We start from the raw sequence: 24313 nt of genomic DNA, 5'->3' as shown, positions 1-24313 counted from the left end.
TTTCCCCACGTTTTCTTTCACTTGCTTTCGTCTCTGTTTGCCTTTCCAATCAAATCTTGCGATCGAAATTTCTGGCACTTCCCAGTTAGCTAGCGCGCTGAAATTTTCAGGGAAGCTTTGTTTTGGATGACAATTGAATATTCAATTGTTATTATTACTAAATTGATCCATGGAAACATTTTATTGAGCATTTTAGACCGCTATATAATCTATATATATAATTCTCCTCTGCGAGCCGTTAGAAGACAAGCTGCAAGCGCCTCCTTACAGTCCCCTCTCTTTCTCTCTATCACTACCACTACCACCCTACCCCACCCCCACATGGTCTGCTGAGCTGTGGTCACGTTAATGTTTACAAACCGTACAGCCAGGTTTAGTGACGGCTATTAGGGGCAGATAATTTAGTTTGAACCGACTTTAAACTTACAGGAGGTAACTAAGAGGAGGCTGCTTTCACCGGGGGGGGGGGGGGGTGTAGGGTCGGTTAGGGGAAAGGAGGGGGGTTAGTGTTTTAAAGCAAATATTTTCAGTGGCAGCATTGGTACTGTCGAATTCACAAATTATGAATTACTGAAAAGTAGAAAATAAATCAACTAAATAGCGGCATCTTTTTACGAGTTGTCTTCGTTTACCCAAAAAAATGTGAAAAGATAAAATTGATAGCAAGATTTTAATGCAAACAAACAGACAAAGACTAAAAAGTAGAAAATAATAATCATTTAAAAAGTTAAAAAAAAAACCCACGTTTTCTGATTGAACTAAAAAGTAGAAAATAAATGCTATACATCACAATAATGCAAGCGATCACTCTACTATAAGCGATCAAAAACGTGGGGCGCCGAAGTAAAAGTTATATTACTATTATTGGAAACTATCATAAACATTGCTATGCATGGATCAGTATCACACGAGAGGAGGCAGAACGAAAACTTCAGGACTATTAAAACATTAAATCAGCTTAATATATATATATATATATATATATATATATATATATATATATATATATATATATATATATATATATATATATATATATGGATTAACATATAATTTATTACGATTCTTTAAAAAAACCGTTTACCTCAGGCATTTCTTGCAACGTTTAGTTAATGTAACTTCCCCCTCCCCCCCCCCCCCCTGTTGCCGAGATATGGGCCAAAAACTGCATTTTTTAGAGGTTTTTTGGCTTTTCCGGGAAATCCAGGAAGGAATTCCGGGAATTTTTTTGGCCCACAATCAACCTCGGAACTTGCTTAACATTTTTGCTTTTGGAACTAGTCCTCGATATTGTTGCGGACACACAACCATCCATCCTTGACGAGTTAATAATCACAATTGTCCAGTATGGAAATTACGCCAACAAAATGTCCAGTATGGAAATTGCGCTAAAAATTATCTATATCTAGAACCAATGAACGTCATTCTCGCAAAACCTCGTTTAGACTGACGTAGATCCATGTATTCGACGGCCATTTTGGATGCTTATTTGTTGTTATTGTATATAGAGTCTAAACCTTCAATAAAAACGCACTAGACTCGAGAAAATATAAGGTTTCTTGATTCGAAGTTACGTATATTTGGACACTAATAGTAATATATATATTAAATTTAGTTAACAGTGAAATGTCTGGTGCATATTCTAGAACGAGCGGACTCATTCAGAGACGAAGTGCTGCTGTCAGTGTGACAAACAACTCATCCGATAATGCAGAGGTGGACGAAAAAGATGAAAAAATAAATTCAGGGGAAGAGGATCTCGACTCAAAAGAAACTCGACTAACTTTAATGGAGGAAGTTTTACTGCTTGGTCTTAAAGATCGAGAGGTAATTTTAATTGTTTAGACTTTAGGCCTACACATGTTGATTTTAACAACAAAATACTCAACTTAGTAAGTCTTAGTTAGATCTAGTCTAGATCTAGAATCTAGAGTCAAGTTCCACGCGCGGTTAAAACCCGGGTGCGGCCATCGCCTGTTTATCGCTTCGTACAATATTTGTTTTGATGTTTTATACGAAACTACCGATATCTGCTGTAAACCTGTCCATTTCTAAATATATCCAGGTCAAATTCTTTTGTTTTTCTCCTTCTGGAAGTTGAGTTTTTAAAGTTTCGAGGTATGACGTCGTAGGCGATTCTAGTTCCCCCGTATGAAAAACACTAGGTCCTGGATGAGATGAATAAACCAACCAATCAAAGCTTTTTATAACTAGGTAAACTATAAATAGCTTCTACAATATGTGCGGGACACTACATACGATAGATAAGGCTAATAAAGCAACCTGATGTGAATAGGGGTGGCCGCAGCTTGGGCGTCGATTTGGGTGGTTTCACCGCGCTGCGTAACCAACGACTTGAGCTAGACTAGCCTAGTTCTAGATGCTCTACATTTCAAGCTAAGCCTAGAATCTGTATAATTTCTATTTTTTCTGCTGTTTTAAATTATTTCGATCATCTACTTCTTCTAAATCTAGTTTGTGTCGCTACATACAAGCATATCTAAGCAAATGTTACATTATGTCTTGTCAGTGGTTGTTATGTCCCTTTGTTATGATTATTATAGTTGCGTCCCTTGAGTCATCACTGGGTCAACTTTTAATGTCGTTAATTAATTTAATTAACATGTTTTTAATTTGGTTTTGAAATCTATTAATTAATAATACAATTAACAACACGTTTAAAAGTGTAAAATATTTATTTTATTTATTAAACTAGGATTAAAACGTATAAAACACGATCGTTACGCAAGCCGGTTCAGATGGCCGCAGGGGAAAAAAAAGAGGGGAAAAAAATATCGCAAGTAGCACGTCACTAAAACATGAATATCTCAAATTCAATGCGTAGGAATATAAAATGATTGATACATATTAAGAGTAGAAAGGCAGAGGAATAATATAGTACTTTGGGTTTGTTTCTGTGTTTAACGGTTACAAAATAGCGCCCGATGAAAGTCGGGAGTTCGCTATGTGTGACCGGTTGTGGAACTTCACTCTAGGTAGAATCTAGAAATCTAGCTGCTAGGCCTACTTTTATAGTTACATAGTAGATCTAGGTTTAATTATGGATTTTTAAAAATATTCTGTTATTTCAAATATACCATTAAGTTCATTACCCTTTAAGAGAACATTTGACACCACATATTTTAAATATCTAGCTTACTCGGTTGACGAGAAAAGAGAGAATTTTAAAATTCGAAGTGACTACTCGGAAGAAGATTTTTCTCCCCAACGTCTCCACTTAGTCGGCAAAAGATAGCTCTGCGCATGCGCAGTGACCTAGGGTTAGGGCTAGAATGAGAGGGGTAGGATTAGGGATAGGATTAGGGCTAGGTTTAGGGATAGGATTAGGGTTACGGATAGGATTAGGGTTGGTGTTAGGGTTCTGCGGTTGTAAAAACTTGCATATCTTATTCCGGCTAGTATCGTCCTTTAAAATTATCCTAGAATAGAACATGAAAGCCAAAACCACGTTCTTGCCCCTCGACCAGCATAACATGACGTCGTGGACTTGTGTACACAAGCTTTTAATTCCTGCCATGGTAATTGTGTCAGCTTAGGTTATTTACTCACCAGAAAATAACAAAAAATAACTGGTTGATAATAAAACTAGATCTAGATCTAATTATTTATTGAATTGGTAAAGGAAAATATGCATTACAAATTCTACTCTACATGTTATTCATACCATTTTATGAAATAATGAACACCTGCATAAATTAAATGACCATAATACATATTTTTATTTCAAATTCTAATTTTGAATATGCTTAAAATAATATGATAAAAATGGATATGATAGTTAATAAATACAAATACATTTTACACTCAATTCACATTATATTGAGTCAACAGTGTGGCAGCTGAGGTTCATACACGGTATTAGTGTATATTTTTTTTTACATTAAATTTTTTTTCATCTTGAAAACATGACGTGTGATTTTTTTTTTTAAATAAAATCTTCCAAACATCGTCACTCGCGTGATTGCTTGCTTATGTTTACTATCCTGTGGGTGAAAAATCCCACCACGGTCGCGGGGTCACTGTGAGTTCAGCAGGTCTATAGTACACGTCATAGAATGAACACGTGTACACGAGATGGTCAGTGTCTTCACTTCTCTCTGAAAAACAGACCTACTTCCCTACTTCTGGTCATTTTTTTTAAAGTTCACATATCAGGCATGCTAGACAGCCAGCTATATAAAAAAAATATTTTTTAAACTAGATCTACGTCTAGCTTAAAAAAATAAATAAATGCTTAAAATGCCCGTAAACAGATTATCTAGCGCCAAAAAAAAAAGGCAGCTGAACGAGCATTTTTTAAAAATACGCAGCAATGAAAAAGGCTAACGGCCGATCAATTAAGTCTAAAAATAGCCCGTTATTAGGCCTAGCTCTGAAAAAGGCCACTGAACGAGCATCGTTAGAAATACTATAAAACGCTTCATACAAATTATATAGACGAATAGGCTACGCAGCGTTGACGAGGTAAAATACCGGTCACGAATTAAATTCAATGTCGGTCCACAGTAAAGAAAAAATCAATATACTAATAAAATTACTTTTTCTGCACACGCTACAATTGAATTATAATTAAAATACTAGACTTAACAGTTCATTCCGCAAAAAACAAAAACTAGTTGTTTCAGTCTGGCAACTAGCGTAGCAATGACGTCACGATACTAAAAATAGCAGACAGAAATGTCTGCATGGGTACCTCATATGGAAATTCGATATAAAAAAGGCGAATCAACATAACTGTAATTACTCATTATAAATATTTCAATTATATATTACTACTTTTGTACTGTGGGTTTCGACCGTGTACCGGGCCGTTTGAAGCGGCAATTCAGTTTTTCCCAAGAGTACTTGACAAGAAATGCGTGTATTAATTAAAACCACATATCTGGTGATTTTTTTCGGTTATTTTCAGGCATGACGTCCATTTATTTAGCATATTGCATTAAAATAATAATGAGAATTTGCGATATTAGCAGTTTTTTCATTTGTCGTGTATAGGACCCCTAAAAAAAACGACGAGTGACGTTTCAGGGTCAGCAGTGAGCCAGACTACATTCTACAAATTAGCTTGAATTATGAAATTTTAAAATCAAATATTCTGTTATTTCACATAAACCATGACAAGCCATACCCTTTAACAGATTATTAGAGGCAACATTTAATTATCTAGCTTACTCAGATGCCGAGAAAAAAAGGATTTAAAATAACCGATGCTAGCCGGAAAAAGATACGCATGCGCAATGGAGAGAAACTACGACTTTACATTGCGGCGATGTTTTCAATGCATGTGTTTACAACCGCAGAACCCTAACACCAATCCTAGCCCTAATCCAATCCCTAGCCCTAACCATAGCCCTAATCCAATCCCAGGGGTGCCACTTCTCCGGGATATCCCGGATTTCCTGATTCGAGCATCATATTTTTTTCCCTTTCCGGATTCGCAAGATTTGAGTTTGAAAATTTCCGAGTTTGCAGTTTAAAAAAAATTAAGATTGTTTTAAGCTTGAAAATTTTGGCATTGTAAAAATCGTTTTTATCGCCAACACTTCGGCTAATGACCCTTTCCGAAAAAAAAAACGAATAGTAAATGACGTCACTGACAATCTCACGCGTACGCCATGGACCAAATACAAATCGGCTGTATCAGATGGGTGAGGCTGTAGACGGAACTTTTTGATGTCGTTTGTGGTGTGGCTGTCTGGTCATTTATGACGATATGGGTTGGGGGTAAATTTCACATTAATTACGTGATGTCATCAATGTGATACCGCTAGGCTGTGTAATAAAATCAACTAAATCCTACCATTACTAGATCTAGCTCACTAGCATCGCCGATCGTCTTTTTTGTTAAAAAAAAAACGAAAGATTTTGCTCCGATCTAAAAAAAAACATTTTTTTTAATATTGGTATTACCAAAAGAAAAGAAAAAACTATTTGAAGGACTATTTTATGTATGAAATAGAAATGCTGTTTTCACTCAGCTTTACCGTCACTTTTTACCACCTCTTACCCGCTTCTGCAAGGTCGCGCTGACCGTAAGACCTACGTCACGAGATCACGCAAGCACAGTCGTGTCTCACGGTCAAGGCAGTTCTACAAGCGCTGTTTAATTTTAACGTGGTTATTTTTAATAAGGGCCTACTTCTAGTTTTAAGAAAAAAAACAACTAGATCTGCATCGTCATTAAACAAAATATGTAGGCCTGCTATAATTTAGTTACACGATCTAGCAGGGTCTACATCTAATTGTCGTTATTTTTTTTTACTTTGGTAAAATGTCATTGAAATGTTTAAAAAAAAACCTTGACGTTCCATGTTTGAGAAAATAGCCACTATCTTTGCCCCCTCCCAACCACTTTTAAAAAAAATCCACTTTTCACTTTGGTGGGCGGCTACATCTCTGACATGAGTATTACTAGCATAGTTACTTCTAAAATTATTTTTAAAATAAACTTAATTCTATTATTCCGCGATATGAACTTAAAACTTCCACGATATTTCTTTACGTCATCATGTATATCAAAGGTGGGGACATTGGGGTCATCCATAAATGACGTCACACTCGGAGGGGGGGTCCGTAATTTTGTGATGAGAGGGATTCAGATGATGTGACATGACACTTTAGCATTATCAAAAACCTATGTTAGAAAACAAATTTTAGCCGTTATTTCACGTTTTAGAATATTGTTTCAATAAAGTGTTATACGAATTGATTAAAATACTCTATGTTGACAGAGGTCAGACAAGATTTTGGAAAAATATCTTATTAAAACTTCCACGATATTTCTTTACGTCATCATGTATATCAAAGGTGGGGACATTGGGGTCATCCATAAATGACGTCACACTCGGAGGGGGGGTCCGTAATTTTGTGATGAGAGGGATTCAGATAATGTGACATGACACTTTAGCATTATCAAAAACCTATGTTAGAAAACAAATTTTAGCCGTTATTTCACGTTTTAGAATATTGTTTCAATAAAGTGTTATACGAATTGATTAAAATACTCTATGTTGACAGAGGTCAGACAAGATTTTGGAAAAATATCTTATTTTAAGAAAAATTCGACTGCAATTTTTAGGGGGGGGGGGGGGTTGTAGGCTGAGGTGTGACGTCATTTTAGAGGGCGGGGTCTGGCTTTTTGTGACAATATGTGAGGAAGGGGAGTTCTACAATAGCACATTATGGAGTAGGCCTAGAGATGGGACTAACATTGTAAACTAATTTTGTTGTATGCACAATCCTTTAAAGATTTTTATTTGGAGGTTTTATTTTATAAATCAATTTTAAAGGAATGTAAATTGAACATAATATGAATCAAATGTCTCATAAAATAATGAAATAATAGTCCATTTTATTTTGAAATTCCGTCAGAAATCAAGTTTCAGAGTTTCAAAAATTTCAAATTTTAGTTTCAGGATTAGTAAAATTGTGGGATTCATTTTCAGGATTCACTTACAAAATGAGTGGCACCCCTGTCCAATCCCTAACCCTAATTCTAGTCCTAGCCCTAGCCATAGGTCACTTCGTTAAAAAAATTATCCAAAATGTAAACATGAAAGCCAAAAACCACATTTTGCCTCCCAGTGGGCATACAGGACCTCATGAACTTGGGTACACAAGTTTTAAAATGCTGCCATGGTAATTGTGTCAACATAGGTTTATTTTACTCACTGGAGAAAAATTAAATTGTTAATAATAAACCTAGATCTAGCTAGTTTTTTAATTGGTAAAGGAAAATATAGGCCTACATTACAAATTCTGCTCTAGATGTTATTCATACCATTTTATAAATATTGAACTTGCATAAATCACATGACCATGAAACATATTTGTTTTTGAAATTCTAATTTTTAATACTCACGCTTAAAATAATATGATAGTTATGATAGTCTATAACAGTATTGCTTGCTAACTTGGAGGTGTGGTCGGTTGCTAAGTAACAACAATATATGGCGTCCGAACTGGTCGCATGACAACCGACAATTTTTCTGCCAATTTCCAGTGACCTTCTACGAATTACTTTAAAAAATGTTTACCACAAGCAAAATGGCCGGGTTTTCACGTTATAACAACAAACTATAGAGTAATTTACTGCTGTGGAACTTCCAACTTCCATGCGGTCTCATTCAGTAACCGCTTAACATAGAAAACAAAAAAAAAGTATCACAACACTCCGCAACCATTCTACTTTAATAATGTGTGTGTCATTTTGTATTCATACGCCTAGAACTATTCTTGTTTTAGTGACTTACATGTGCGCGAACATTTTTTTGCCCTGTTTTCAAAATTTTACATGTGTTCGAACACCTTTACCAGTCATGGAATAGCACATTTTGTTCATTTAGAATAATTTAAGGTCAATTGATTGAATAAAAACATATATTATATGCATTTATATTGTTTTACTGATTGTTTGTGAGGTTATTTTAATAGTTAAAACCTTTTTCCCACACTCCCAAAGCTCATCCCATTCAACCACTGTCGATCTGTTGTGGCTCGCGCAGTTCGCTGCTAAGCCAGCCAAGTCACATCATTTCCCCCCCCCCCCTCTTTCACTGACCACTGCATTCTTGACCTTATTTTGACCCTTTCCCACAACCAGCCCCTTTTAGGCTCTAAATTCTAATATTTTTGTGTTGCCATTAGCTCCCATGTAAGGCCAAAAAAGTTATCGAACACCCCTTTTTTATTGTACAAGTACAAAAAAAACACAAGGGTGGTTGTTATGGAGGGATGTGTCGTAACATAGCTGTGAGGGACAATAAATTTTAAATTAATAAACTTTGGTAAAAACGAACTAAAAACCTCAAAATTAGTGCCTAATGGATTAAATATGGATGTCTATTACTCAGTGATCGTGTTTAAATTGTAAATTGAGTAAATTTTAGATTTAGTGAGAAAATCTAGTCTATAAAAAAAAAATTCATAAAAAAACGTTTTAATAACAAGTTTTTATGTAATAATGCACTAAAAATTAGAAAATAAATTATACACAACTATTTAAATAACTATAAAAAAAAGCGGTCACTTTGGTATCTTTTGGACACCTTATAGTGCATTATTACATAAAAGCTTGTTATTAAAACGTTTTTTATGAATTTTTTTCAGTACTTTACATGTTTTATTTACAATATTCTATTGAATCGAGTTACATGACTAAAAACCATTGCGCACCTATTGAACGTGATGACGCGTGTATAATAGGGCAGAGTAGTTTGATGAGACAGCCTACTAATTTGGACAAAATTTCAATTAATTCATAAAAAATTAATTAGGCAACCAATTAAGTCAAATTGAATGTCATGTTGCATTGTCTTCATGCCTTGACCCACATACCAACTACGAACCGTATCTGTCAGTTAGATGTGCCTGCAATTTTGCTCAGGCGTTTTGATCTAGACAGACTGACGACAGACTGACGAGGAAGTGAGTTAAATAAAAGCTTTTAAAAACAAATACATTTTACACTCAATTCTCATTATATTGAGTCAACAGTGTGGCAGCTGAAGTTCATAGACGTTGATCTCCGAGTTCGAACCCGGGGTTAGCACTACCTGCATTAGTGTCTTTTTTACATTTCATTTTTTTTTTCATATTGAAAACGTGACGCATGATTTTTTAAAAATAAAATATCCAAACATCGTCACTTACGTGATTGCAAGTTTAATGTCACATGGGTAAAGATCACACTTAGGTTGGCGGGGTCACTGTTATTTCAGCAGGCCTATAGTTACGTTACGTTTGCGTGTCGTCCCTATTGGGACATAGGCCACTGACAAGAGCTTTCCAGACGTCTCTGTCCTGGGCTAGTCTCTCCAACTCCAACTGTCCCCAGGTGTATCCAATCTTCTTGGTGTCTTCTTCCAGGTCACGTCTCCAGGTCTTTCTTGGTCTGCCTCTCCTCCTCCTGCCTTGTGGATTCCAGGTGAGGGCCTGTCTTGTTGTGCTGGATACAGGTTTCCTGAGTGTGTGCCCAATCCATTTCCATTTTCTCTGGAGGATCTCTACTTCAACTGCTATAGAACATCATTTCTGGTGGTTTTAAGCCAGCGAATTTGTAGGATCTTTCTGAGGCATGTGTTTATAAATGATTGTATTTTCTTCTTATTTATAGCAGTTATTTTCCATGTCTCGGCTCCATAGAGTAAAACAGGTTTTACTAGTGTGATGAAGATCCGGATTTTTATTCCAAGGGTTAAATCTCCAGAACCCCAAACATTTTTTAGTTGGTTGAAGACTGCTCTTGCCTTGTCCGTCCTTATTTTTATGTCTGCTTCTGTCCCACCCTGCTTATCAACAAAACTTCCAAGGTAGGTGAATCTATCCACTTCTTCTAGGGCTTCTTCTGCCAGTGTTATAGGGTTGCTGTTTGATGCATTGACTTTGAGAACTTTACTTTTCCCTCTGTGGATGTTCAGGCCCAGGCATGTAGAAAATTTAGCAACCCTGTTGGTTTTATTCTGCATTTGCTGTTGTGTGTGAGAAAGAAGGGCCAGGCCGTCAGCAAAGTCCAGGTCATCCAGCTGGCTCCACAGTGTCCACGTGTATACCGTTTCGCGTTTTCTCTGTTGACATCTTCATAACCCAGTCTATGGCCAGCAGGAACAGGAATGGTGAAAGTAGGCAACCCTGCCTTACTCCAGTCCATACTGGGAAAGCCTCTGTAGTCTGTTGGCCATGCACTACTCTACATTTGAGACCTTCATATGAAGACATAATAATGTTGACTATTTTCTGTGGCACCCCGTAGTGTCTCAACAATTTCCACACTTACTGCCTTTCCAGGCTATCAAAGGCCTTCTCATAGTCTATGAAATTAATCTAGAGAGATGAGTTCCACTCTTGGGTCTGTTCAATGATGATGCGCAGGGTAGCAATTTGGTCTATGCATGACCTTTCCTTCCTAAAGCCCGCCTGTTGATCTCAAAGCTGGGGATCTATCGCTTCCTTCATTCTGTTTAATAATATTCTGTTGAAGACTTTGCCTGGTATGGACAAAAGTGTTATCCCTCTATAGCATGCACTAAGATCGCCTTTCTTTGGAAGCTTTCTGAGTAGTCCCTCCTTCCACTCCTCTGGTATTTGTTCATCTTCCCAGATTTTCTTGAAGAGTGTGTATAGTAGTGTGGTGCTAGTTTCTATATCTGCTGTCAGTGCTTCTGCCAGTATACCATCTATTCCAGGAGCCTTCCAATTTTTCAGCTACTTTATAGCTTTATGTATCTCTTCTTTTGAAGGTGGGTTGCAGTCTATAGGGAGGTCACTTTCAGCTGGTGGTATGTCTTGCGTGCACTCTGGTGTTGGTCTATTCAGTAGTTCTTCAAAATGTTCTGCCCATCTCTTCATCTGTCCTTCCGCATCAGGTATTATCTTTCCATCTTTGGTTTTCACTGGCCTCTCTGGCTTACTGTACTTACCAGATATCTTCTTAATTGTATTGTACACATCCCTAATATTACCATGGTACAGTGCTTCTTCCGCTTCTCTTGCCAGCAGTTCCAAATGACTCCGTTTGTCTTTCCTGATGTGTTTCTTGACATTTTTGTTCGTTTCGGTGTATTCTTCCAGTGCTTTTAATTTAGTAGCCCGTGTGCGGCTGTTGTTTAATGTTGCCTTCTTTCTTTTTCTCTCTTCATAATTTTCATGGTATTTGCTGATATCCATTCCTTCACTTGTCTTTTGATAGGGCCTAGCACTTCTTCGCAAGTTGATGTTAATATGCTTTTAGTTTTTTTCCATGTTTCCTCTATCGTCTCTTCTTCTATTAGTTCTTGTAGTACCTGAAACCTATTGGACATATGAAGTTTAAATTCATTGAGTTTAGATGGGTCCTTTAGCAGGCCTGTGTTGTATCTGTATTTCCTTTTGTTGTCCGACATGTTTTTCTTCAGGTTGAGTTTTACTTTAGCTACCAGTAGGTGATGGTCTGAAGCAACATCAGCTCCTCTCTTGACGTGTACATCCTAAAGTGATCTGAACTTTTTTATGATACATATATGGTCTATCTGGTTTTCTGTAGATAGGTCTGGTGATACCCAAGTAGCTTTATGTATCCTGTTGTGATGAAAGAGACTACCTCCAATGACTAAATTATTTGTGGCACACAAGTCAGCAAATCTTTCTACGTTTTCGTTCATCTCACCTAAACCCTGCTGTCCCATACATTCTTCATATCCTCTGTTATCGCTTCCAATCTTAGCATTGAAGTCGCCCATGAGTATAAGGATGTTTCTTCTTGGGTAGTTCTGGATAATGGTCATTAGCCTGTTGTAGAATTCGTCTTTGTCCTCCTCTTTGCTGTCATTTGTTGGGGCGTAGGCCTGTATTATGTCAATTTTTATTCGTCTTATTTTAGTTTTAAAGGTAGCTGATCCGCGGGCAGTGTGCCTCCCATCAAATGAGAGCCCTTTGTGCTTGGTTTGATAGCATGAGTGCAACTCCTTGAGTATGTGGTGCATTTTCATCCTCATCACCTGAGTACAGCAGTAGCTCTCCTGTTATCAGCCTTTTTTGTCCTGAGCTAGTCCACCTTGATTCGCTGACACCCAGGATAGCAATTTTATAGTGTCTCATTTCTGCTGCTACTTGGGTTGCTTTTCCAGCTTCGAACATCATGCGGACATTCCAAGATCCAATATTGATGGTGGACCTGGTGGAAATAATGGTGGTCGACCTGGTAGTTTCCAATACATATTGGCTTTCACCACCCGGCATCATAATAAATTCTCCATCAGGAGATCCATTTTTCCCCTGGTCCGAGCTGTCTTTGTTTCTCTCTGTCTGCGTTTCTGTAGCAATAATTGTTTTACGAGATAAAGTTGCTGACCTTATGCTCAACCCCCAACCTGGAGGACCAGGGTGCTAGTTTTTGCCTAACCCATACCCGCGCAGACCTTCCCAGCTTGGTTGAACCTGCCAGGAGTTAACACTCCTGCTGGTATAGCTCTGGGGGTTGTCAGGGTACGCAAGCTGCCAAGCCACTACAAGGCCCTAGCACCAGATGACACAGCCCCCCCCCCCCCCCAAGCAAATTGAAAAACAGACCTAATTCGCTACTTCTGGTCATTTATTTTTAAGTTCCTATAGGCTTAATAATATAGACTTAGATTTACTATCATGCATGCTAGATAGCATGCATGATACTAAAGAGCAGTTTGATTTAGCTAGATCTAGGACTATCGTCCTGATCTATTTTTTAGATCGCGTGCTACCTAGGGTAAAGATTTAGCGCAACGCAAATTGAACCACGCAAATGCGGCCTAAACCAGTTAATACATTTTAAAATTATAACTGAGTAGAGCCAAACGGATACAAAGCTAAGACTAATTTTAAAACTTAACTTAATTTTCTTTGTCTACACAAAAGGCACTCGTTAATTTTAAACTCTAAAAAGATAAAGCAAATGTAGTTTAATGTAGTAAGGTAAAGTAATTTAAATATTCAATTTCAATATTCAACTTCAACTTGAACTAGATCTATCTTGATAAAATCTGTCAAGAAAAAAAACCACCATACAAGCTCTCTCCATCCTGTACTTATACCAATTGTAATTTTAACAGACGAATAAAATAATTTTAAAATAGATCTAGGCATAGCTAAAAAAATTACGATAAAAAGGCCCGTAAACAGATTATAGCACCAAAAAAAAAGGCAGTTGAACGAGCATTGTTTAAATTACGCAGCAATGACAAAGGCTAACGTCCGATCAATTAAGTCTAAAAATCGCCTGTAATTAGGCCTAGCTCTGAAAAAGGCCACTGAACGAGCATCGTTAGAAATACTATACAACATTTCATACAAATTATATAGATAAGTAGGCTATGCAACGTTGATAAGGTTAACCACTGGTCACGAATTAAATTCAATGCAGTTACTGTCATCTCACAGTGAAGAAAAAAATCGATATACTAAAAAAATTACTAATACAATTAAAATGGCCATAATATTACTTTTTCTGCAAACGCTACAATTAAATTATTAAAAAAATACTAGGCTTAACAGTTCATTACGCAAAAAACAAAAATTGTTTCTATCTGACAACTAGCATAACAATGACGTAATGATAGTAAAAATAGCGGATAGAAATGTCGAGTGGGTACCTCATCTTCTGGTTAGATTTTGGAAACAATAACAGTGTAATTAAACATAGTAAATATCTCAATTAGATATTAATCTAGAGTTAGTTGGGCCGTTTTCCCTGTTGGTGCTCCACTAGAAATCCTCTCATTATTTACAACCACAAATATTGCTATTTTTTTCTGGCATTCTAATACCGCGTTTACACTTGCGACATGTATACTATTCATGGTTAGAAAAAAAACTTCGCAATAAGTGAGTAGGTTCCCCTATTAACTTAGACCCTATAGCGAAGTTTTTTTTTCTAGAAATGTAGCAACATTGGTATGCAAGTATAAAGTCAGTCACAACTCTTGAATGCAATTTACAATGAAACATAATAATTTAAACACATAACTTTGAAAATTTGTATATAAAAAAAACTACTTGGCCTAGAATGATAATTTTTGTATATTTAGAAATGGGTTATAATTTTCCATAAATCTTTGTATATTGTATAATTATAAGCGGTCGGCGTGGTCGAGTCGGTAAAGCTCATGGTTGCTAAACCGAAAAGTCTTGAGTTCGAACCCTCGGGCAGATGAGGCTCGTTAGCTGGGGACATCCACTCTTCTAGGAGAGACTACTCCAAAATCAAACAACTGCTGCCTTGTAGTTTGTTCTTGGTTGGATAAAGGCTATGGAAGCAAATCCAAAAAGAAAAGCAAGCTGAAAGCAGAGTCAATGGCCTCAATGGCGCATAATCAGTTGACACGTATCCTTAATTGTGTTGGAGGGGAGGATCCCTTCCAACACCAATGTTCCCTCTAAGCTGCGCAGTTGCGCGGCCGCGCACTAGTTTTGAGTTGCCGCGCAGTGATTTTGCAAAATAAATATATCATTGTATAAGAATTTTAGAACAGCGCGCATACAAAATACATTTTGCACACTAGCTTTTCCACCTTAGAGGGAATATTGTCCAACACTAAAATTAAGAACAAAGAAGAAGTATTAATACTAATAGTTTCGCTGTCTGTGTATCTGACAAGAACGCTCTGTCTGACAAGAACGCTCTAGAGAAAACACAAGCAATTTAAAAACATGCACAGTAATTCGAAAAACGAAATATGACGTCGACACATTTAGCGCACAGAGTAGAAAATAATCTCAAACCCAGAGAGTGCTCAAAGTTATATGACGTCATTGATTTTCGCGTTAACATTGAATAAAAAGGAAATGTTGTCTAATCTTAATGGTTTGCGTGAAGAGTTTCTTGCATACAATTCTTCGGGTAGGGGCGAAGCCCCACCCCCCGCGTAAGAACGTCTGAGCCCCCCCACCCCCCCCCCTCGGGGAGGTGGCGGACACTGGAAAAAGTATATAATTATATTTCGTTGAATGGGACGGTAGACATGTTTTTTTTTGGGGGGGGGGGGGGGGGTGGGGGGGGTGGTGTGTGTGGGGGGTGGGGGGTGGTGTGTGTGGGGGGTGGGGTGGTTTTAGTTTAGACTTTTTCCTCCCCAGAGAGGGGTGGGGGGTACTTGAAATTTTCGGGGGCGGGGGTAGAATTTTCGGGGAAGGGGCGGACACTGGAAAAAGTATATAATTATATTTCGTTGAATGGGACGGTAGGCATGTTTTTTTTTGGGGGGGGGGGGGGGTGGAGGGGTGGGGGGGGTGGTGTGTGTGGGGGGGGGGGGCGGTGTGTGGAGGGGGGTGGTGTGTGTGGGGGGTGGGGGGTGGGGGTGGGGGGTGGGGTGGGGTGGGGTGGGGGTGGTGTGTGTGGGGGGGGGTGGGTTGGTTTTAGTTTAGAGAAAAGAGACAGCACTATCAAGCTAGCGCCCGGTGTATCCTTCCTCAACGGGCCATTTTTCTCGTAATTATATAATATTCAAGGAGATTTTCCCAATATGCCTACAGCCTACATAAAAAAAAACCTGCACATAAAATAGCGATACTCATTAAATTTTAATTATTATTTAATTTAAACAATACCAATGAAAACTAGAGATCTATCACTAAGCTCATTTGGGGCTAAAATACAGGATTTTAATTATTGGACTTGACAGCTTAGCTGGGACAGCTTTTTGCGTGACAACCATTCTTAGATCTGATCAACAAAGTTGAGATAGCGACCTTGGATGTTCGTAAAGATCATGTGAGGGAGGGGGGAGTGACGGTATGGGTCAATAAAACATAATCAAAAGGATACTTGTAGCTTGGTTATGTAACCTATTTACTATTTTTTTAATTTAGGGGCTAATGAATGATTAAAAAATAATCACTTTTTAAATGTTTAAGAACATAGTGTAGATCTCAACTTTTTAAAGATATTCATATGCATGTTTTATTCAGTTTTGATTAATTAGTGCAGGGCAATTAAAAAAGATAGCAATGTCATTGTAAAATGAATCTAACCCTTCTCTCTCACTGGACTTGAGACCGGTGTGTTATTCACAAAGCTTTGTCCATGCTCAGTTTAAAATATTGTTAATATTTGTATGTATTTGATTTATTTTTTAACACTGCAATAGCATTAAAATTGACCAAGATCGCGAGAAATGCATTCTAAACAGCATCAACCGCAGTACGTGTGACAGACATCTCGCTCACGTAGTTTTGTCAACCAGAAAAGTTAGCCAATCAAATACAATTTATCAGGCCTATAAAATAAAAAGAGGCCTATCGCATTAAAATGATCGCCTATGAGTGAATATATCGGCAAATTACAAAAATCACTAGTCACCCTTTCCGAGTTACATGAGTTAGCAAAATTCGAGTTTAAAAATGGCCGGTTTTGAAATTAGAAACAAAACAATTGGATAGTCTATATGATTCTAGAAATTGTTTTTAGTATTAAGACTCCGGAGCCTTTTTACCATTGATCTGTTTTCCAGATATAGTGAAAGCGTTCATAGTACATCTACTGCTATGCTAGTTTAGAGTTACTCAACATTGGAATGACATTTCAGGATTGTTATGATATTTAGTTTAGGCTACACATAATTTTTGCAGGCTTATTTGAATTTGCAGTAAACTCTCAATGTAGTCTATAGGCAGACCTAAATATACATTATTTAAGGACTAAGATCACACGCGGCACAGTCTTGTTTAATATTATCACCTATTTTAAGAATAATTGTTTTAGCAGACTGTTTCACAGTTAGCCAGTGATACTGAATTTGGGAGAAAAACAAATTCAAAAAACGAAATTTGCGAAATTCTGTGTCATGAAGGAAATTAAAGGCTAATGATGTCACAGACAATATCAAATGTGTGTGGGTCAACCAGTTATTTTGTGGGGATGGGAGATACAATTTTTACCCCAAATAGGCCCACGTGTTGATACAGCTTGTTTGTATTTTTTTTTTAGGGGTTGGGGGAGGGCAATAAAGTAATGTTATCAGCTTTCGCAAATAGCAGTTGTTCAAGTTGTGACGTATGCTTTAGGCCTTCACAATGTGTAAACAAGTTATCAAAGTTAATTTAATCAGTAAAATTTAAATCGCCGGCTCTGCTTGACTGAGGACTACACAGACAAGGTTTCAAATAAAATCTAGAACTAACGCTCTAGATGCCTATATCTACAAATCTAAGCCTCAAAGCAATCCCAACAGCTGAGATGAAGAAAATGTTATTCTTTGAAGGTTAATAAAAATTAAAAGGTAATTATTTTTTTAATTTTAGTAATAGTATAAAAATAGTATAACTACTGTGTAATTTACACTCTATAGTTTATAACCTGCTGCGACTAGATCAAGAATCTAGTTTTGATCAGCTCCATGTAGGCCTACATTGTTTATTTTAAAGATTCAAATCTTATATAAATCTATCTAGATCTAGGCTATAATCTACTAGATCTACTCTAGATTCTAGCACGAGACTAGATTTCATACTATCTAGACTCTAGTGTATAGATCTAGAACTTTTGAAGGCTTATTCATTATGTATTATTTTAATATTTTAGGCTTACTAGCACCAATTACTTTCCTTGTTAATCACCAAAATAAGTACTTTTTATTAGTTTGTTTTGGAGTTGGATAAAACATAATGTTATAATTAGCATGGATTGATAAAGTGCAATGTGGTTGGTAAAAAGGGTATTTTAAAACTACCTTTTAATTTATACACTGAATGTACTTTTTACTAATTATTATGTTTAATCAATAACAGTTTAGAAGCCAACTAGGCCCTGCACTGGCCTCTGTGAAAAACATATCTGTAAAGGACAATGAGTAAATATTAAGTTTAATCAACAGCAGTCTAAAAGCCATTCCTAAATGTCCTCTATGTTAATCTTTATCTTTCCATTTGATGATAAGATTGAATATTATAGTTGTTCACTAAATTGAATCAGGCGTCCTGGCAAGGTGTGATGTGTGCCCCGGGCTATCCTGTGAGCGCTATGATGCATACCTTTATTTAAAGAGTGCATAAGGCTGTAAACAAAAAAAGGGTTACTATATTTGTTCACTAAATAGATTCCAGGGCGTTCCCAGTGCCCCGGCAGGGTGCTATTTGGCGCCCCAAGGCCTTTCCGTGAGTGCTTTGGAGCCTAAATTCACTTTAGGGAGTTCAATAGACTATGGATAATAAGGTGTATTATAGTCATTTACTAAGTTGAATCAGGAGGTTCCGTCGGCGCCCTGGCAGGGTGCCATTTGGCATCCCGAGCTGTACTGTGAGCATTATACGTTAATGTTTGCATTTAAGTTTGTGTTTATGTTCTGCGTTATGTTTGTTTTTTGTGTTTATGTTTTTTTTTTGTTTTTTTTGGTTGGTAGTGCTTAGGGTTAATAAAAAAAGTAATATATTTCCTAAACCCGGGCAATGCTGTGTATATGATGCTTACTAAACACACAAGTCATGGTCCTTTACAGTTAGGTTCTTCACAGAGGCCTGTGAAGGGCCGGGACGGGTAGTATTTTTATATAGTAATACAGCACAATCCATGTAGATTTATATTAATATATTAATGTAGCCTGCTTTATAAAAGAAAGATCTAGATATAGCTTAAGTTAGTATCACTCTGTAGTAGTAGTATGTTAATTTGTATAATTTAATTTTTTGTTAAGATGCTCATGACATTTTTACTGCTCTTTTTAACAGGTTTTTTTTAGATGGTTCTTACAAGTGTCATTAAGGACTATCACACAACATACCTGCTTGAACACATTTTGGGGCTATTGGCAGCTTTGCATAAAAAGATTAGCCAAAAAGATTATTGCCTGGAATATTTAACTGTTAAAATCTCAACATTAAATAAAACAAATATATAAATGCAATGAAAATAAGAAAATAAAACTAACCTTATTTCTGTTTTTGGCACTAAAGTATGTAAAAGATCTCATGAGTGACCAACGGAAAACAAAACAGTTACTAAGTATTGTAAAATGACAGCAATCTGAGGAAATGGCTACCATGAGGGTGGGGAGGGGCAATTCTGCTGCTGGTTGAGGGTAAGGGTAATAGCAGGTGGGTAATGTCTTAGGCCCACTAAAATCTTGCATGTTCTCTAATTTTTTAGATAATTTATTGTTGACTTATTGTAAGCAACATGGCTACACAATTTACCTTTAAAATAATAAAGCTGCATGCCCACTAACTAGATATCAGTGTTTTTCTTTTTGATTACTCTTTCTATTATTTATCATTTAGACTTTATAGTACTTTACCAGATGCTCCAGGTCAAAGGTCATGTTTGTTTTTAAAAATGTTCAGTAACCTGTTCTGTAAGTGTGAAAGCTATAGTATACATGTTCTGTGAAGAAAATGTTCTTAATTAACTTCTGGTAGGCTTTGTGTTCTAAAAATGTATAGTATACATGTCATGTTGTATAAAAGTTTATAGTTGTGGCTATATATCTGCTTTAAAAATCTCTGATTGGATTCATTTTTGCCACACTGGTGATTATAATCTCTGGTGGTGTAAGTGCACTTCTGGATTAAATTCTAGAAAATTTCTAATGGTTGCAAATTTTTCAAATAGTTTTATAGGCCTTAAAGTAGGTATGTCAAACCGCTGTAAATAACACAGTTTGGCCTGCGTCGCCAAATTATAGTAGCTTTTCACTTAATAGTTTCTATAATAAAAAGGGCTCGTATAGTAATAACTTTGGTACCACTAAAAAGTAAATTTTAAGCCCTCAAATTCTACATAATTTTTATAGTTGTTGATATTACACGATATATCTCATTTACCGAGAGGCTCTTTTTGTTCTTTTTCTCTCAGGATGAATGACTTTTTAAAAAAGGTTAAATGTTATAAAAATAATATAAGTGTTTTATAATTAATTTAGGGATACACATCATTTTGGAATGACTGCATATCATCTGGGCTGAGAGGGTGTATACTGATTGAATTATCACTAAGGGGAAGAATTGAGTTGGAGAAAGCTGGCATGAGGAGGAGGAGTTTGGCTAATCGCAAAGTTATATGTAAAAATGATCAAGCAACTGGAGATGTTCTTTTAGATGAAGCACTGCGCCACATAAAAGAAACCCAACCACCAGAAACAGTGCAATCCTGGATAGAATACCTAAGTGGTAACAGTTTACTTATTTCATTAAATCTTTTTATTGAGTACTATTAATTTCATTTTCTTTTTCACTTAGTAGTAGCTAATATTTGCATGGATGGTATATAAAAACCATGTGACATAAAGCCTTAGTTGGCTGTTCTTTTATTTAATATCATCCTGCAAGTACAGAGTGCAGATCCTTTGAAGGTGAAATTTAAAAAAATTGAACTATACATTTTTAAGTTGTTACCTTACAGTGTAAACTCATAAATCTACTACTTATGAGTTTATTAGTTTTTAGAAATTCTCTTGACTCTTATGCTAAAATAAAACTTTTATTTTAAAAAATGTTATGAGAGAAAAGCTGTTAAAAGCACTGAAAAACAGACTAAAAAGACCATCAGTCAATTGGATTGCAGCTTGGAAAAATATAATTTTTTTTATTAATTTATATTTTAATCTTTAAAAGTTTCTACTTTTCTATTTTAAGGTGAAACCTGGAATCCACTAAAATTGCGATATCAGCTTCGTAATGTGCGCGAGCGTTTGGCCAAAAATTTAGTGGAAAAGGGTGTCTGCACAACAGAGAAACAAAATTTTTTGTTGTTTGATATGACAACTCATCCTCTTACAGACAATGTTGTCAAACAGAGATTAATAAAAAGAGTACAAGACTCAGTACTGAGTCGTTGGACCAATGATGCTCATAGAATGGATCGCCGCATGTTGTCATTGATATACCTTGCACATTCATCAGATGTTCTGGAAAATGCTTTTGCCCCTTTGTCAGATGATGACTATGAAGTTGCAATGAAAAGAGTGAGAGAATTGTTGGATCTTGACTTTGATACAGAGAGTATGAAGGAAGGAACAAATGAGCTAATGTGGGCAGTTATCAGTTCAATGAGTAAATGATTAAATTTGTATTGCTTTCTTTCATTATTTCAAATGATTTATGTTTTAATTTCTATCAAATGGGATAACATTTTCTTTAGGTTTTTTAATACTTGATATATTGACATTTAATGAATGAACATTTTATTAGTGTACATAAATTTTCTTTGTTTAAAATATTATATTTTTTCCTTTTAAGATTTTTCAAAAATAATTTAACATGCAGTTCAGTTAACGCACTTTCTTCATGTGTACATTGCTGTCCCAATGTCAGTGTACCATTATTATTATTATAAAAATTCAGTTTTGATTTATATTAACTAAACTTAGTACATTATATTTCTTTTTTGAGAAGACAAAGTAAGATTTAGAAATTTTGAATACTTTTAAAAATAAAGATTTCTTTATAAAGATTGAGGTGTTTTTTCTGCCAATATTGCTGCAATCTTTAGAATCAATCTGGAAAAGCGTTTGAGATAGAGTTACTGCCCATTTTAAGGTACCTTGGGATCATCCATTTATGATCTCCACAGAAGTTTTGGATTTTAGCGAGCCCTCTTTCCCTGCATTCACTTCCAACAACCTATCCCTGGTGTAGAATGTTAGTATGTTTTAAACGTGGGGGCTAGGTTGCTAAAGTATTATTCTTTGTACTTGTACAGTGATGTATTTTGATAATTATTATTTATAGGATTTACAAGTCGCATGGCCTGGCTCATGACCTCTATTTCCGTTTACTTCTTCGCGCCTTACTAAAGAGGTACTATATTCATTTAGGTTCATCCATCAATGACTTTGTTAGATCGAGGATTTCAGAAAATTATACTTTTTTTTTTCCCCATTAATTTAAGCAATTGCTTCCCAATGGTAGCCATTTTTTTTTTTATCTCTATAAAAATTAAGGAAAAAAGCAGACACAGTGTTGACCGAGCTCAGTAAATATTTTAGAATAAAATTGCTGACTTTTTTTGTGGTAGGCTGAGGTGTAACAACATTTTAGGTGTAATGTCCTGCCTTTTTGTGACAATGTGTGATGTTGAAGAAGTTAAAAATGGTTAAATTTCGTGACATCACTTATGTATGACCCCAGTGTAGGAATAAATATTGCACTTTATTTGAGCTGGGATTTTATTAAAAACAGGAACACTGTTGTCTTAATTTTACTTTTAAATACAGGATATAAATTGATAGTATGTTAGTACTTTGATATTAAATCACTAAGCGGCGTCTGTATAGACCCGGATCCTCCTTCCCAGTTCACGATTCCAAAAAAATATATTTTTGAAACCCTCTGCCCCCCCTCCCCCTCTGTGTGGGAATCATAACTGGATAACCCCCCTAACAATTAAATTTCCAACCTGGGATCATGAAATACCATATTAATTAAATTTGTTAATTTCAACATTGTTTAATCTGCTAAATTTGGGCAGTTGGAAAATACATGGTTATTATCTGTGATTTTGTTGTTTTCAAGGTTTTAAAAAAAATCTACTTTGTAAATATTTTGTGTAACATCCAATGAGGGCTTTTTTAATTTATTAAAATAATAGGAAAATAGGTAGTATGTCTTTTTTAAAATCAATTAATTAAACCAGGAAAAAACTACTTTTATCATATCACACATATAATGGCTGGTCATCAGCCACTAAATCTTGTGATAATTTGCTTTTAAAAGCTAAATTTATCTTATAATCTGTCAGCCTACTATTGCTCATGGAACTATTGTTGTATTTTATTATGGTCAAGAGGGAAATGTATAAAAAAATTGAAATTGCATTACACTTTAGTTAAAATTATATTGCTGCTATTTAAAATAATGATGCTGCCTTTTACCACACTAATTTTAAATATGAAAATGACATATTTCATCTGGTTTTGGTTTTTTTTTTTGTCAACAAATTAAATGTGCTGAATTCATCTTTAGTTCTTTGTTTTTGTTTTGTATGTCGTACTACTTTTTTCAGCACTTTGCAAAAAAGTACTTGCATTCTTTTTTGCATGTCAATTAGCTACAGCAATATATATATATATATTGGGACCCCCCCCCCCCCCCCTGGTGCTATTGGTATCACAGAAAATCATGTTAAATAATTTAACATAAACCATGATCTATATGTAACTAGTGTATATGTTGCTACTTTCTAAATTAGCTACTTATGTTACAAAACATTATAATTATATAGTTTTTTTTTAAACAATTACAATAAATGTATTTTTAGACGGACTCATGTGACCATAACAGAAATTTTACTGTTAACAAAGTTGTTGCTATATTTCTTGGCTCTTAGTGTTTGCTGTATGAAAGCATTAAATGTATGTTCATATTACCCCCATCTCCGTAATAGTGAGAAAAGTCACTACTCTGTGACATGCAAGGCGTTCTCTGGTGCAACTGGTTGGATGTGGTGCATGGGCACCAGGTTCGACCCTTGGTTCTGTTTAGTCAGGGAATGTAATAGACCTGTGAGTCCCTACGACAAGGTGCTCTTTGAAATGAATAAGGTACATTAGTGCTCATTTAGAAACACAGGGTGCACTGGGTCATATGACTGCAATTTATTCAATTTAGTCATCGCTTCCCTCTGGGTCCCTTTTTAAAATTAAGTGCTCAGGGGGAAGCCCAGGTGCAGTATGACCGTTAAATCAAGTCTAATCAATATATCTCAGGTGCTAAGATAGCACCCCTCGGAAATTTTTTTAAACACAGAAACCTTCCCAGAAATATTCTCAACTTCCCTAAGTTTTACTGCCATCAGATGAACTGTGTAATAAAAAAAGACGTTTGACATATCCTGAGGGCCTAGTTTTTAAATTTGCTTTAT

The 24313-nt window shown here is 36.0% G+C and overlaps 1 protein-coding gene across 2 annotated transcripts; it reads left to right on the top strand.

Moving 5' to 3' along the window:
- Positions 1-1434: 1434 nt before the first annotated feature.
- LOC131946607 (Golgi phosphoprotein 3 homolog sauron) lies at positions 1435-23408 on the top strand. 2 transcript variants are annotated; one of them, XM_059307503.1, is made up of 4 exons: positions 1435-1554; positions 1647-1827; positions 20376-20622; positions 21088-23408. In XM_059307503.1, the coding sequence occupies exons 2-4, from the start codon at positions 1789-1791 to the stop codon at positions 21510-21512; spliced, it is 711 nt and encodes a 236-aa protein (XP_059163486.1). In that variant the 5' UTR covers positions 1435-1554; positions 1647-1788; the 3' UTR covers positions 21513-23408. The 2 variants fall into 2 exon arrangements, with proteins under 2 accessions (XP_059163486.1, XP_059163485.1); XM_059307502.1 differs by having other exon boundaries at positions 1437-1827.
- Positions 23409-24313: the final 905 nt, after the last annotated feature.

The sequence above is a fragment of the Physella acuta genome, unplaced genomic scaffold (genome assembly GCF_028476545.2).
Source record: "Physella acuta isolate Inbredline_101_S28 unplaced genomic scaffold, ASM2847654v3 ptg000565l, whole genome shotgun sequence".
NCBI lineage: Eukaryota > Metazoa > Mollusca > Gastropoda > Physidae > Physella > Physella acuta.
The sequence above is the reverse complement of the archived record's forward strand: the minus strand, read 5'-3'. Positions and strand labels throughout refer to the sequence as shown.